The 16,613-nt window shown below is 42.1% G+C and overlaps 2 protein-coding genes across 4 annotated transcripts in view; one reads left to right on the top strand and one right to left on the bottom strand.

Annotated features, from left to right (window-relative positions):
- The window catches only part of LOC132895144 (synaptopodin-2-like), a 34,218-nt gene extending 23,116 nt beyond the window's left edge, over positions 1–11,102 (bottom strand). Inside the window, exon 1 of one of the 2 annotated variants that reach the window (XM_060935405.1) lies at positions 10,911–11,102. In XM_060935405.1, the coding sequence (XP_060791388.1) occupies positions 10,911–11,018 (108 nt within the window). In that variant the 5' untranslated portion in view covers positions 11,019–11,102. The remainder of the gene's footprint in view (positions 1–10,910) is intronic. The other variant, XM_060935395.1, reaches the window with a different exon arrangement.
- Positions 11,103–16,498: 5,396 nt separating this feature from the next.
- sec24d (SEC24 homolog D, COPII coat complex component) overlaps positions 16,499–16,613 on the top strand; it is a 37,890-nt gene continuing 37,775 nt past the window's right edge. For both annotated transcript variants that reach the window (XM_060935383.1, XM_060935374.1), the window contains exon 1: positions 16,499–16,589. The gene's annotated coding sequence lies outside the window, so the exon portion shown is untranslated. The remainder of the gene's footprint in view (positions 16,590–16,613) is intronic.

The raw sequence follows: 16,613 nt of genomic DNA, 5'->3' as shown, positions 1-16,613 counted from the left end.
GGCTTGCAGTGTGACAAAAAATGTCTGAGTGTGCATGTTTACTTCAAGACATAAGTAGTGATCTGTCTCACAGCTAAAAGGAAAACAATGACAATCCAACAGCAGTGTGTACATCCTTGTCAATGTTATTTATGAAAGACTTGCAATGTAAGCTAAAACCTTATTGGTGTTATCCCTGTCTCACAGAGATTTGTAGTTTGTCCAGATGACAAAAATCATCTAACCTCAGTCCCGTCTCAGGCTAGCTGCAAATAAATAAATTCATCTCACACCAAAATATTTGGTCAGTCTTTGTCAAACTCATGTCAAATACGCCTTGAAAGCTTGCAACTTTGCAAACCATCCCAGCTAGCTTGTAATAGATGACACTGCCCAATGTATATGATGTGTAATATGCGCCTATATCATGTCGATTACACACAAAGTCCACATTCAAACACTTAGCCAACAATGCATATGGTCTAAAAATGCAAACACGGTATTTCAGTAAAATGAAAACTTTGTTATTCTTTTTATGTTAGTGTTCATGTCCGATATTACAATAAATAAAACTATGGAGTCATATTTGTGTAAAATCCTGTAATATTACTCTACGTTATCATTTGGCATACTTCTTTGGCCTCTGCTGGTTCAATATCCTTTAGCTTGAAACAAACTCACATGCAAACTGCCAATGAGGGGAGTTCAGTGCATGACTTGTATTCACTAGTACATCAGTGGCATAAAAATGAATTACATTCTGCAACTGTCGGGGAAGCGTAGGAGCAAAAAAAAAAAAAAATCAGTTCTCGCATAATGGGGTTTTAAGGCGTACTGAGGGGACTTGTGCACAATGTTGAGAGCAGTATTACAAACATTAGCAGATCCCAGAGGTTAAAAATGAAGGCATTAAGTGTACTTGTGCATTTGGACAAATACAAAGCTTGTGCATGCGTAATCAAAACCTTTCCACTGGTATAACCTGAACTGTTTTTTTTTTCTTATATAAACACTTAAATACAACTCATTTTAATATAATTATGACTACAACATGACATCAATGTAACTATTACAACTTCAGCAATAATAACCAAAAACAATTATTCACTATGAAATATGGCATATTTCCCATGACTTTATATGGTCACTTTATGAGGACCAGGGAAAGAGTATACTGTTTTAGATAGTGATAAAACAAGGGCACTGTGGGTGCTGTATTAACAACAGTAACAGCAGCAGTAAATGGAACAGTTTACGTTATCCGTATATGGATCTCTCATCGATGCAGAGTGTGTGTGTGTGTGTGTGTGTGTGTGTGTGTGTGTGTGTGTAGTGATTGCTCAAACAGAAAAGATGGATGCCTGAACTGCCAGAATCAGCGCTCACTCCAAAAAAGGATGGGAAAATAGTCACACGCTTAATTATTTCTTAAGCATGATAAAGTAAGGTGAACTGAAGAAAGCCAAAGCCTTATGGTGATGTTATAAAAAACATAAACCTATGCGCTGACAAAGAAAAGTTCTCATAGGCTGGTTTTTGAGCCGGCCTATGAGAACATAAGTTCAAAACTCTCAACTTCATGAAATGATTTGGCTCAAATAATAATAAAAACCCCAGTTGATCCATTACATATGCATTATAAATAACATGGAAAACTAATAAAAACACTCATTAAAAAAGTGAAATTGCATCAACAAAACCTCGTACTCAACACATATCTGAAAAGCGCATTTGCAGCTGTTTCTCTTGGCCAATTTTACACTGTGTATGCTTGCAATTCTCTGACTAACAACTTCCAGGCTCTGGGCAGGTAAAAACTAACTGTTCTATTCTCAGGCATATAAAGTTCATACACTTAAACACACTTCAGCATGTAATGCACTGCCCAAGTATAGTTATGCTGTAGGGGGCAAATAAAACGGGATGTCTGATAGTAGCATAAGACTGATTATGGATATAAAACTCTGTGTGTGTGTGTGCACGCACGCGCACATGTGTTTGCCTCAAGGCACCAAATTATGTAATCAAGTCTTTGCTGTTTTTTCAGCTTTGGAAAATCCAGCTATTATAAACTGAGATCAGTCCCTGAGGAAGTCACTGAAGTCAGGTACATGACTAATACCATTCATAACATTCATAACATTTATACTCATAGGTGGGTGGCATGGTGGTGTAGTGGTTAGCACTGTCTCCTCACAGCAAGAAGGTTCTGGGTTCGAGCCTAGCGGCCGACGAGGGCCTTTCTGTATGGAATTTGCATGTTCGCCCCGTGTCTGTATGGGTTTCCTCCGGGTGCTCCGGTTTCCCCCCACAGTCCAAAGACATGCAGGTTAGGCTAATTGGTGGCTCTAAATTGACCGTGAATGTGAGTGTGAATCTCTGTGTCAGCCCTGCGATGATCTGGTGACTTGTCCAGTGTGTACCCCACCTCTCGCCCATAGTCAGTTGGGATAGGCTCCAGCTTGTCCATGACCCTGCACAGGATAAGCGGTTGTGGATAATGGATGGGTGGATGTACTCATAAGCATTGGGTTGATGCATGGTTAAGACAAATATATTGTGATGAATTGACTATGTTAACTTCAATCCAAAGCTAAATGAATGAATAGTTTATACTCATATGGAAGGTATTCATCAGTTGGGGCTGAACCCTACTACTGTATGTATATCAGCCTTTTCTCATTCACAACTCCATACATTTTAAACTCTGTTAAAATACTAATTGTCTCTTTTAACTGCGTGACGATTTAAAAAAATGTTGCTCTTTGACATATACATGCTGATATTCCATTGATTTTCTTGCTTTTCTAGATGTTGCATAATCATGGGATGCTGCCCAACTAAGATCTATTGAGTTATTATTGAATTTAGTGGTCAAAAAATGACAACTACAACAATCGCTAATAGAGGGTCATGGGGCAGGAGTCACGTGGCCCCATGCTTGTTTTATGAACATTTTGACTGGAGAAGGAGAAGGGGGCAGGACAGTTAATGACAGGGCTGTCAGAGTTGCAAATTGTTCACCAAACTGGGCTAGTTTAACAACCAGTGTATGAATACTCTGTGACCAATAAACTCTTGTTTTATAGCAAATGCTGAGAAATACAAAACAAATATATATAGCTCCCTTTTCCAGTGAATTAAAATTTTTTTAGCTAGTTTCAGGTCTGGTCTTTGAGATATATTTTTTAAATAAGTTTTACTGAAACCTAACAAAGTAGTCAACCTGGTTAATTACCATTTCTTCTGTGTACAGTGGGGCAAAAAAGTATTTAGTCAGTCACCTTATTGTGCAAGTTCTCCCACTTAAGAGAGGCCTGAAATTTTCATCATAGGTACACTTCAACTATAAGATACAAAATGAGAAAAAAAAATCCAGAAAATCACATTGTCTGATTTTTAAAGAATTTATTTGCAAATTATGGTGGAAAATAAGTATTTGGTCAATAACAAAAGTTCATCTCAATACTTTGTTATATACCCTTTGTTGGCAATGACAGAGGTGAAACGTTTTCTGTAAGTTTCCACAAGGTTTTCACACACTGTTGCTGGTATTCTGGCCCATTCCTCCATGCAGATCTCCTCTAGAGCAGTGATGTTTTGGGGCTGTCGCTGGGCAACACGGACTTTCAACTCCCTCCAAAGATTTTCTATGGGGTTGAGATCTGGAGACTGGCTAGGCCACTCCAGGACCTTGAAATGCTTCTTACGAAGCCACTCCTTCGTTGCCCAGGAGGTGGGTTTGGGATCATTGTCATGCTGAAAGAGCCAGCCACGTTTCATCTTCAATGCCCTTGCTGATGGAAGGAGGTTTTCACTCAAAATCTCACGATACATGGCCCCATTCATTCTTTCCTTTACACGGATCAGTCGTCCTGGTCCCTTTGCAGAAAAACAGCCCCAAAGCATGATGTTTCCACCCCCATGCTTCACAGTAGGTATGGTGTTCTTTGGATGCAACTCAGCATTCTTTCTCCTCCAAACACGACAAGTTGAGTTTTTACCAAAAAGTTCTATTTTGGTTTCATCTGACCATATGACATTCTCCCAATCCTCTTCTGGATCATCCAAATGCTCTCTAGCAAACTTCAGACGGGCCTGGACATGTACTGGCTTAAGCAGGGGGACACGTCTGGCACTGCAGGATTTGAGTCCCTGGCGGCGTAGTGTGTTACTGATGGCAGCCTTTGTTACTTTGGTCCCAGCTCTCTGCAGGTCATTCACTAGGTCCCCCCGTGTGGTTCTGGGATTTTTGCTCACCGTTCTTGTGATCATTTTGACCCCACGGGGTGAGATCTTGCATGGAGCCCCAGATCGAGGGAGACTATCAGTGGTCTTGTATGTCTTCCATTTTCTAATAATTGCTCCCACAGTTGATTTCTTCACACCAAGCTGCTTACCTACTGCAGATTCAGTCTTCCCAGCCTGGTGCAGGTCTACAATTTTGTTTCTGGTGTCCTTTGACAGCTCTTTGGTCTTGGCCATAGTGGAGTTTGGAGTGTGACTGTTTGAGGTTGTGGTCAGGTGTCTTTTATACTGATAACGAGTTCAAACAGGTGCCATTAATACAGGTAACAAGTGGAGGACAGAGGAGCCTCTTAAAGAAGAAGTTACAGGTCTGTGAGAGCCAGAAATCTTGCTTGTTTGTAGGTGACCAAATACTTATTTTACCGAGGAATTTACCAATTAATTCATTAAAAATCCTACAATGTGATTTCCTGGATTCTTTCCCCCCATTCTGTCTTTCATAGTTGAAGTGTACCTATGATGAAAATTGCAGGCCTCTCTCATCTTTTTAAGTGGGAGAACTTGCACAATTGGTGGCTGACTAAATACTTTTTTGCCCCACTGTATGCCTCTGTTGACAAGAAGACGCCAAGAAGCCTTTATTTGTCACACGTACACTCAAGCACAGACTTAAGCACACAGTGAAATTTAACCTCTGCATTTGACCCATCTGAAGCAGTGAACACATACATGCACACACACATACCCAGAGCAGTGGGCAGCTATGCTACAGCACCCAGGGAGCAGTTGTGGGTTAGGTGCCCTTGCTCAAGGACACTTCAGCTGATCGTCAGGCCATGGCTGCCCCATGTTAACCTCACCGCATGTCTTTGGACTGTGGGGGAAACCGGAGAACCCGGAGGAAACCTACACAGACACGGAGAGAGCATGCAAACTCCACACAGAAAGGTCCCCGTCAGCTGTTGGGCTCAAACCCAGAACCTTCTTGCTGTGAGGCACCAGTGCTAACCACTACTGGCTACTCTAAATTGTCCATAGGTGTGAATGTGTGTGTGAATGGTTCTTTCCCAAGCCTGGAAATGGGAGGCCTGTGGCAGGAAAGGCATCCAGGGTAAAACTATGCTCCAATTAATATGACATGTGGCTCAATAGGGTCCACATGGCAGCAAACACTCGCACGTAACTGGGACAAGCTGGAAGAAGTGAGTGTCATGCCCACCATGGCAGAGGTGGACAGTAACGAAGTACATTTACTTGAGTACTGTACTTAAGTACACTTTTTGAGTATCTGTACTTTACTTGAGTATTTTTTTTTTGTTTTTGGAAACTTATGACTTTAACTTCACTACATTTGAAAGACAAATATCGTACTTGTCACTCCACTACATTTCTATCAAGGTCCTTGTTACGTGTTACTATGAAGCAGCTTTGAAAGTGGATGTTTTTTTCTTTTCTTTTCTAAAACGTGATTGGTTTTTTTTGCAGGCGACACTGAGACATCCTGTCAGTAATCACTAGGATCACGTCACGTCCATAGACTGTATAAAATCAAGTTCAGTGATTTCTCAGCAGTGTTATTTGAACTCGATCAGTTAATGGCAGAATGGAAGGAGGCGGTTCTTCTGGAGAATACGTGCACCCAGGGCCATACCTAGAACCCATGTTTCAGTTTTCTGAAAGGAATAAAGAGTCATTTCGTTTTAAATGTTTACTTTGTTTGCCAAAAACGAACCACATCACAGCTTACAAAAACTTGCCATCCAACCTGTGGAAGCATATTGAGGTATATAAACGTTTTATTCCAAGAGAAAGCTTGCAGTGAAGTTGTCTGTGCTTTTAGAGCTAGCGATAATGTTGCAATAGTTATGCAGTCTGGTTAGTCAAATGACTTTCTATGGATTTACCCACCAAGCTGCCATCACCTTGTCCACAGCTAACATTTACACATAGCTAGTTAACTTGGACACTGTTAGTTAGCATGTAAAAACGGAGTTACGCTAACATGAATAACGTTAACTTATCTGAAGTCCTTTCAGAAATATGTTTTAGCATAATCTTGCCAAATAAACAGAATGTAGAAATCTTTCTTTTCTAGTAGCGTTAGCTACCCAATATGATTTCGGGTTTGAAAAGCGTTTGCTAGCATGTCAGGTGGCGCTTCACTGACTAGCTAGCTTAACGTTAAACCACCATGATGGCACAGCATGCGTTCATTTTGTGAATTCACAGTTCTGTCTTTGGTGACGGCATTAGGTTTTGTAAGCATTGTGGCAATAATACAACAATGCGTTGACAGAAAATGTACTTTTAATACTTAAGTATTTTTAAAAGCCAGTACTTCAGTACTTTAACTTAAGTAAAAATTTGACTGTAAAACTTTCACGTGTATCAGAGTAACATTTGACCAGTGGGATCTGTACTTTGACTTAAGTAATGAAGTTGTGCACTTTGTCCACCTCTGCACCATGGACAATTCCCCTCTAGATGATGAGAGGGAAAGTTTTAATGTTTTCCTTGATTGTTTCACTGATTTCTTGTACACGCCAGCCTTGCGTTTCCCTTGATTAGTTCCCCTTTATAAATTTTCCCTTTTTAGTTGCTTGGCGGTTGTGTCACATCACGTCGTCCTATCCTTTTGAACCTTGCTTTGACTTTTTTTTTGTTTAAAAAAATGAAGAAAGCCTGCATCTGTATCCACCTCCCTGGATTTGCTACTGAGAATAACTTTTAGCATACGTCAAGTGTGAAAGCCTCTGACTAAACTTTATTTGAAGCTGTGTCATTAAAATGCATAGTCATAAGCTGCAGCTGATATTCATATCTGATTTATGGGCTCAAACACAAATACTGAACCCATCCTCATCCTTATAGCAGGAAAAAAAAGCATGTAATTTTTCTTTAAGCTGAATCTACGTGTAATGTGATGTCTACAAAACAGATTACTTTTTTCCTGTGTCCATAACATGCTGTTCAGACAAGTCCATGGTCAGAGAAATAAACATCCCCAACAAATAATGTTGCTATGTTCTATTATTTATTCCACTGTAAAATCTGAAATAGATTAAACAACTATACACACTCTGCATGTACAGTCGTGAAAACAGAGTGCCAGCCTGTATGTCCAGGTTATGATATATGAGTCAAAGGGATGACATCATCTCAGGAATGCACAGTTAAGCTGATGTTAGGTTATATGAGAGCTCTGTCTGCTTCTCCAGGTGCAGCTTTTGCTTTCAAAGGCTACATTTGTGTTGTGCAACTTGAAGAATGTGAGGAGTTATGACTTCACCACTTTTGCGACGAAGCCAGAATTCCCCCAAAAGACTGATGACAAAGGAAGAAAACAATCTTCCTTATAAGGAAAACTGTCTCCTACATGCACCCAGACACACACAGTTGGACACAAGCATGTATGCACAGACAGAAGCACATAAATCTGAAACTGCACGTAAACACTTTCATGGTCTGAGAACACCTGAGACATAGAATATTTCTCGTCTTCTTGCTATTTCTTCTTTTCTTCCTGATATGTTTGCCTTTCACCTCAACAGAAGATCCTCAATCAGGTAAAGTTATGTCTTCAGATGACGTGCTGGATGAATTGTGTGAGGCATCGTTCTATCATCTTGAGCCCCTTTGCAGGAGGTCAGGCAAATATTTACCCACTCAGCTAAACCATCTGAGCTCACACAAGCCTTCTAGGAGAGTGAAGTCAGACTTCCCAGTTTTTAATTTCGCAACTCAAACAAATACACTTTCAGCGAAGCTGACGAATACTGCAGATAAGACAACAAATTTTACCCGTGATTTAACTTTATACATACCTTCCTTGTCTTATAAAGAAGATCGAGTCTCCCTAAGCTGACCTGTAGTTGGTCAGCCATTACAGTTTGATCTGAGGCCAACTAGCCACATCATACTGCAGTGTTCTCACCATCGCATGTACGTTTAAGCCCAACTCAAATACTGCAGAGCTCTTTGATGAAAATCTTGCCTGACAAACTGGATACTGTCAATCCCAAACACGCCTCTTATACTGTACATGACGGTCAGAACAGATTAGCGTATTCAGTGTGAATATAGACCAACACTCACATGCAGTACTGTCTTACACTGCTTCCTTAAGACTGCTTTGATTTGTGCTTTGGCAAGCATCCAAGTCAGTGGTATGCACATCTCTGAAAAGTAAAATTCTTTTGACAAGCTAAAGGCAGCTGGGCGTAATCATTATGCAAGATAACACTCTCAGAGCACCACTGACAGTGTAGACGTTGTAATAGTATCAGCTTCAGGCAGTTAGACTTTACTAAACAAGCAAAAACCTCAGATTCTTAGACTGAACCTCCAGGAGACTGAAAAGACTTACAGAGTTCCTCCTGAAAAAAAAAAAACCAACCCAACAACTCAATGTTGCAACCTGTTAAATATGGAAAACGTTTTCAACCTTCTGGCTCTCAGACTGGGAAACAAAGAACAGTGCCACCATTGTCAGGCTTTTTATTAAATATACTTAACTGTTTTATCCTGGTCAGGGTTTTCATGGATCCAGAGCCTATCCTGAGAACACTGGGTGGGAGGTGGGAATAACGTCAAGATGGGACACCAGTCAATCAGAGCACCGTATATGAAACTCCACAAAGATCCTAACTGTGTTCAGGATCAACCTGGGAAGCCTAGAGCTGTGAGGTGGTAATGCTACCTACTGTGCCACTGTGTTGCCCAGGACATAGCTCTTATAATTAAAATGTTAGTGGGTTATTCATATGCCAGTTTTTATTATGAAGCCACACTTAAGCTCCCTGACAAGCATGATGTCCTTGAAAACAAGGAAAGGTCAAGGACCTTTCATGATCCATGAAAACCCTGACCAGGATAAAACAGTTAAGTATATTTAATAAAAAGCCTGACAATGGTGGCACTGTTCTTTGTTTCCCAGACTGAGAGCCAGAAGGTTGAAAACGTTTTCCATATTTAACAGGTTGCAACATTGAGTTGTTGGGTTGTTGTTGTTTTTTTCAGGAGGAACTCTGTAAGTCTTTTCTGTCATTTTGTCACTGATAAAAAATGATGCTGAAGATAGACAGGCTCCTCAAAATGTGTCCCATCTACACTTTTAGGAAGAAAAAAAAAGGCTTTTCAAGGGTTTGTTGGATATTTAAGACTTCTTAGCTTCCTTTTGATCAGAAAACACATTGGTGCAGGGTTCTACACACCACTTAGATTGCTTAAACATTAAAGGTTGAACTGAACCGAGGCTACATTACGTTACATTACATTACAGACATTTAGCAGACACTCTCATCCAGAGCGACGTACAACATACCCAGAGCAGCCTAGGGACCAGTTGGGGTTTAGATGTCTTGCTCAAGAGCACTTCAGCCATTCCTACGGGCCCAGGGAATTGAACCAGCAACCTTTTGGTCCCAAAGCTGCTAGGCCATGGCTTCCCCCATTCTAAATGCTTTAAGAGTGTACCGCCAGGTTCTAAATGTTTTAAGAGTGTACCACCCTACCTCAAGTGTTTCACAAGTGTATGAATTTTTTTCACATGTAGTCATAGATACAAAATTCAGTTTTACACCTCATAATTTAGAATATTTACTTGTTTTTTGGTTGTCCCTCTGGGGGAACCCTTAAATGTTCTATGTAGAACACTAAAAGAAAGGGTTATTTAAGGTTTTGTTGAATATTTCAGGGTTCTTAGCCCCCTACTTGGAACGCTACTTGGACAGGCTAACATCTGTCGTTGTAGGGTTGTGCAATGAACCCTTAATGATTCTCCTCGACTAGAGGGACAAAAGAAGAACCGACACAGGTTCAAAGTGTTGTACCACCCAAAGTGACTGTTGTTTCTATTACTGCATGTGAAAAAAAATAAAAATAAATAAATAAAAACCTCTTACATAACAGACACGCTCTTGTGCAAACACTCTGAGTAATCCTTAATGTCAGGGCCCCCAATACTAACAGTTTTTACTTGTTTAGGTTTTGATCATATCCATGGGAGTGTTAAGAAGTACCATGCTACACTGACCCACTAGCAGCTGTTTATTACCTTATAAGGACTCCTGCTTGAGTGTGATGGAAGAGAGCACTACGAGCAGTGTGCCATCACCACTTTCATCTGCTCTCGTTTACTTACATGGGATGATAGCGTAGTACAGTATATGTTACAGGCGTAAGTTATTCCAACAACTTGAAAACTGAAAGCTTGCTCAAGCCCTACTGCATAATGCATATTGTATAAACAGAAATGCAAAGCAGTTTCACATCTTGAGCTCACCATAAATCAGTCTAAACTGCCATTGTGTTGTACTGCACCATTATCAGCATACTCAGTTCAGTGTCACCCCAGAACTGCATGGCTATAGTTTAGTTTGGTTATCTCTTTGGAAACAATCGTCCAAAAATGACTTTGCCCCCGAACCCAACCATAAAGTGTTTCAAGTTCAACATGCATAAATGAGTAAGCTGAGAAAGAATTCACTGTTGTAATCAAACTGATGTCTGGATTACACAGCAGAAGGGATTCATAACGCATGAAATAAACCAAAAGCCCATCAATGCAGCATGATCATGTTCTGAGAATGAACTTCATTGAACGACATGATTTCTCAGAAGAATTAACGCATATAATGCCTGCAACCCTATACAGAGTCCCTGTGTTAGGAAGTGACTCTCACCTGGTGCACCTGAACACGTCGGTGCGGCTCCGTGTCACTTTGGCGCAGCTGGAAGCCCCAGGGCGCGCGACCCCGCACCGTCACGCATGCGTAATCCTGCGCGCTCATCCCGCACCGCGCGCCTCTGTCCCCGCTCTGAGTGTGTGTGAGTGTGTGTTCGGGAGAACATGTCCAGGGGTTTAGCTAGGTGAAGAAATCACGTCCAGCCCACTGCTAGGCGTCATTACTCTGAGACCTGCCCAAAGTCTCTCAGATCTTCTCAAACTGGAGCTTGAGGGAATTAAAGCTCTCTCCCTCCACCACTGATAAATTCTCCTCCCTTATTTACCCTCCTTTAAACATTTCCAGATAGAAGCTGCAACTCCCTCACGCACAGCTTGCTGGTCGAGTTACTTTCACTGGCATATATTACAGATTCTTCACTGTAAAAAATGTCCGTAGAATTAACAGTGAATTTATGTAAAATCATGACATAAAAAAACTGTAAATACAAAAACAATGAAGCAGTGTGTAATTTACATCAATATACTGTAAAACTCCTCACCAAATACCACTGTTAATTTCACAGTAAGAATATGTTGAATTGATCATATTTTTTTGTATAATTTACAAATTGTTGTAGTTTAAACACAGACAAACTGTAAGACTAAAACAGAATGTGATGGTTAAAATTACATCATTGCCCTGTTAAAAAAACAAAAACATGTCCACCATTGTGGCTCAGTCAACTAAGGCGTCATACAATGAATCTGGCGACCCGGGTTCAAGTCCGACCTGAGGTCATTTCCCGATCCCTCCCCGTCGCTCTTTCCAGCTCATTTCCTGTCTCTGCACTGTCCTATCCAATAAAGGTGAAAAAATTCTAAAAAAATATATATATATATCTGTCTAGTAGATCATTACTTGTAACCATCATTGTTTATTGTACAATGAATATCCGTAAAATTAACAGTTATGTACTGATTATTGTACATTGAATACCTGTAAAATTGAACATTTTCAAACTGTTGTTTTTATCTTACCGTAAAGCCATATACACTGTCACTGTATTTTTTACGGTGAAAAAATGGCAACCACAGCTGCCAGTTTTTCACTGTAAATTTGACAAGATTTTTTTTTTACAGTGTAAACAAGAAAGCAAGCAAGCTGACTGGACAGGGCAATGGAATTAAGAGAATTTGTGCAGCATTTCTTTATTGAACATCTGCGACTTTGAATGAACTCAGTACCCTAGAGGTTTATTACTACAGATTTAATTAGAGGTAATGATCATTTAAATTATTTAAATTAAATCATCACTGTGGTGCGGCACGGTGGTGTAGTGGTTAGCACTGTCGCCTCACAGCAAGAAGGTCCGGGTTCGAGCCCTGTGGCTGGAGGGCCTTTCTGTGTGGAGTTTGCATGTTCTCCCCGTGTCCGCGTGGGTTTCCTCCGGGTGCTCCGGTTTCCCCCACAGTCCAAAGACATGCAGGTTAGGTTAACTGGTGGCTCTAAATTGACCGTAGGTGTGAATGTGAGTGTGAATGGTTGTCTGTGTCTATGTGTCAGCCCTGTGATGACCTGGCGACTTGTCCAGGGTGTACCCCGCCTTTCGCCCGTAGTCAGCTGGGATAGGCTCCAGCTTGCCTGCGACCCTGTAGAACAGGATAAAGCGGCTACAGATGATGAGATGAGATGATATAATATAATATAGGCGTGGTATAGTGGTTAGCACTGTCGCCTCACAGCAAGAAGATCCTGGGTTCAAGCCCAGTGGCTGACGGGGGCCTTTCTGTGTGGAGTTTGCATGTTCTCCCCGTGTCTGTGTGGGTTTCCTCCAGGTGCTCCAGTTTCCCCCACAGTCCAAAGACATGCAGGTTAGGCTAAATGGTGGCTCTAAGTTGACCGTAGGTGTGAATGTGAGTGTGAATGGTTGTTTGTCTCCAGGGGCGGTCCTGGGGGCGGGCCGACCGGGCAGCCGCCCGGGGCGGCATCGCGGGGGGGCGGCACGAGCGCGGAAAAAAAAAAAAAACAGTCCCAAAAAAAAAGGTCCCCCCCAAAAAAAACCCCCGGAAAAAAAAAAAAAGACGGGGGGGGGTGAACATTTTTTGAACAAGTTGCGCAGGTGACGTTATCAGTGTGTGTGTGTGCCTAACTTGTCGTAGCCCCATAATATGCACAATCCCGCCAGCGGAACGTTGTACTAGTCATCAAAAAGACTTTACTACCATAGTACTACACTACTATGACATTACACAGAGTCTTAAGTAATACATTACGACTTGATCATTGCCATTCTGGTAACAGCAAATTTATAACGGGCCGTGTCCGCGACGTACAACACACGACGAGAAATGTTTAAACGACCATGTAAAGCTGTTAGTGTTGTGACGTTTGCGAACGAACCGATTCTTTTGAACGGCTCCTAGGCATGAACGATGAGAACCGAGTCTCGAGCTGGGGGAGCCGTTCTTTCTGTCGTTCTTTTTTGCCCAAGGACAAGAAGTAGGCAAAACAGCATTTGCCTTTTATTTATTCAAGTTTTATCTGTTTGCCTAATAGTTCAAATTGTTTTGTATATAGTTTATAATGTTGTTGTGTGATATTAATGATAATATTGTGGGAAAACTACTTTGCACGGACGTTCATTTAATTTCTTCTTTCGTCATTTTGTTTGTTCTGCATGGACATTCATTGAAGCCCTTATTGTTTTTTAATGGTTATTTATGAGCGTTTAGGGGTTACAATAATGTAAGCCTATAGGTTGCTTTATATAAAAGGTATGTCCAGAAATATTGATGTCACTGTCTAAGCAGAGGGATCTGGCTTCTTTAGACTGTCTTCTTAAAACTGAATAAATATTTAAAAAGAGCCAAATGAGCCAGTCTTTTGAACGGCTCTTTTCAAAGAACGGATCACAAAGATGCGGATCCCATCAAAGAGCCATAAATCCCATCTCTAAAAGCTGTTAACATTCTGTTGGCTAATACAGAGCCCAACGCGGGGGGGCGGCACAAGCGCGGGCGCAAAAAAAAAAAACAAAAAACGGTCCCCCCCCCAAAAAAAGGTCCCAAAAAAAAAAAAACCTCCAAAAAAAAAAAAAACAAGAAGGCGGGCGGCAGCAGGGGGTTTCGCCCGGGGAGTAAATCACTCTAGGATCGCCACTGTTTGTCTCTATGTGTCAGCCCTGTGATAACCTGGTGACTTGTCCAGGGTGTACCCCGCCTCTCACCCATAGTCAGCTGGGATAGGCTCCAGCTTGCCTGCGACCCTGTAGAACAGGATAATCAGCTACAGATAATAGATGGATGGACAATATAATATAGGGGCGGCACGGTGGTGTAGTGGTTAATACTGTCCCTTCACAGCAAGAAAGTTCTAGGTTCAAACCTTCTGCCTTTCCGTATGGAGTTTGCATGTTCTCCCCATGCCTGCATGGGTTTCCTCCGGGTGCTCTGGTTTCCTCCTACAGTCCAACAACAAGTGGCCATTCTAAATTGCCCATAGCTGTGAATGTGAATGGTTGTCTGTCTCTCTGTGTTAGCCCCATGAAAGACTGGCAACCTGGGCAGTACGGTGGTGTAGTGGTTATCATTGTCACCTCACAGAAAGAAGGTTCTGAGTTCGAGCCCAGTGGCTTTTCTGTGAGGAGTTTGCATGTTCTTCCCGTGTCTGTGTGGGTTTCCTCCAGGTGTTCCAGTTTCCCCCACAGTCCAAAAACATGTGGTTAGGTTAACATGGGCTATAGTGCCCTTGAGAAAGGCACCTAACCCCCAACTGCTCCCTGGGTGCTGTAGCATGGCTGTATGTAGCATGTATGTGTGTGTGCTCATTGCTCACTTGTGTGTGTGTTCACTGCTTCAGATGGGTTAAATGCAGAGCATGAATTTCACTGTGCTTGAGTGTGCATGTGACAAATAAAGGCTTCTTCATATACACTATCACTTTCAGTAATCACTGATGTGGTATACCAATCCATCACAGAGCACGATTTATACACTCATGCACACTTAGGGGCAATTTATCCTCGCCAACCCACCTACTGTCTTGTTTATTGGAAGGTGGGAGAAAACAGGAGAACCCAGTAGAAACCCATATTGACACAGAGAGAACATGCGCAGAAACTACACATAGACAGAACAGTCACCCGAGCTCAGAAGTGAACTGAGGACCCTTGAGCTGTGAGAGGCAGCAGTTCTTCCAGTTGCACCACTGTGCATCCCATAATATGTACATAGTATAATTAGGTGGTTTCACTTCTCGGTCAAACAAACAAACAAACAAACAAACAGTAAATAATGGATACATAGATAAATAATAGATGTAGATAGATAGACAGACAGACAGGCAGACAGATAAATAATAGATAGATAGATAGATAGATAGATAGATAGACAGATGGATAGATAGACAGCTAGACAGATAGATAAATAATAGACGTAGATGGATAGACAGACAGATGGAGAGATAGACAGACAGACAGACAGACAGACAGACGAATAGCTAGATAGACAGACAGAGGGATACACAGATACACAGCTAGACAGACAGACAGACAGATGGATACATAGATACACAGCTAGACAGACAGACAGACAGACAGATAGATAGATAGATAGATAGATAGACGGACAGACGGACAGACAGACAGATGGATAGATAGACAGCTAGACAGATAGATAAATAATAGACGTAGATGGATAGACAGCTAGACAGACAGCTAGACAGACAGATGGAGAGATAGACAGCCAGCCAGCCAGCCAGCCAGACAGACGAATAGCTAGATAGACAGACAGAGGGATACACAGATACACAGCTAGACAGACAGACAGACAGACAGATGGATACATAGATACACAGCTAGACAGACAGACAGACAGACAGACAGACAGATAGATAGATAGATAGATAGACAGGCATAGATAGATAGATAGATAGATAGATAGATAGACAGACAGACAGATGAATAGATAGATGCACAGATAGATAGATAGATAGACAGACAGACAGATATTGTTTGGTATTTGCTGATTAATTCTTTCTTTTTTTGTCACAGTTACACAGCCGGGCGGCACGGTGGTGTAGTGGTTAGCGCTGTCGCCTCAAAGCAAGAAGGTCCGGGTTCGAGCCCCGTGGCCGGCGAGGGCCTTTCTGTGTGGAGTTTGCATGTTCTCCCCGTGTCCGCGTGGGTTTCCTCCGGGTGCTCCGGTTTCCCCCACAGTCCAAAGACATGCAGGTTAGGTTAACTGGTGACTCTAAATTGACCGTAGGTGTGAATGTGAGTGTGAATGGTTGTCTGTGTCTATGTGTCAGCCCTGTGATGACCTGGCGACTTGTCCAGGGTGTACCCCGCCTTTCACCCGTAGTCAGCTGGGATAGGCTCCAGCTTGCCTGCGACCCTGTAGAACAGGATAAAGTGGCTAGAGATAATGAGATGCGATGAGGTGGTGTTTCATACTCAAGAGTTTAAAGAAACGGACGCTCGGTAAAGAGTGGTCTGCGTGGAGGAGCGCCTCTTCCTGCTCTGATGTTTGCGTGACGTCAGCGCTGGGCATCTTTGCTGACGTGTAGCGGGTCCCTCCACTGTGCGCATGCGCAGAAGCAGCAACCTCCCCGAGTTTGGTGCCGGGTGTTTGACGTGGCAGTCTCCCGATAGACTCCTCGGTACTCGGTCCGCTCGGTGTCATCGCTGCCTTACAGGTAATTTATCTTCTTTTTTTGTTA

Source organism: Neoarius graeffei, chromosome 1 (genome assembly GCF_027579695.1).
Source record: "Neoarius graeffei isolate fNeoGra1 chromosome 1, fNeoGra1.pri, whole genome shotgun sequence".
NCBI lineage: Eukaryota > Metazoa > Chordata > Actinopteri > Siluriformes > Ariidae > Neoarius > Neoarius graeffei.
Note: the sequence above shows the minus strand (reverse complement) of the source record. Positions and strands in the feature narration are given on the sequence as shown.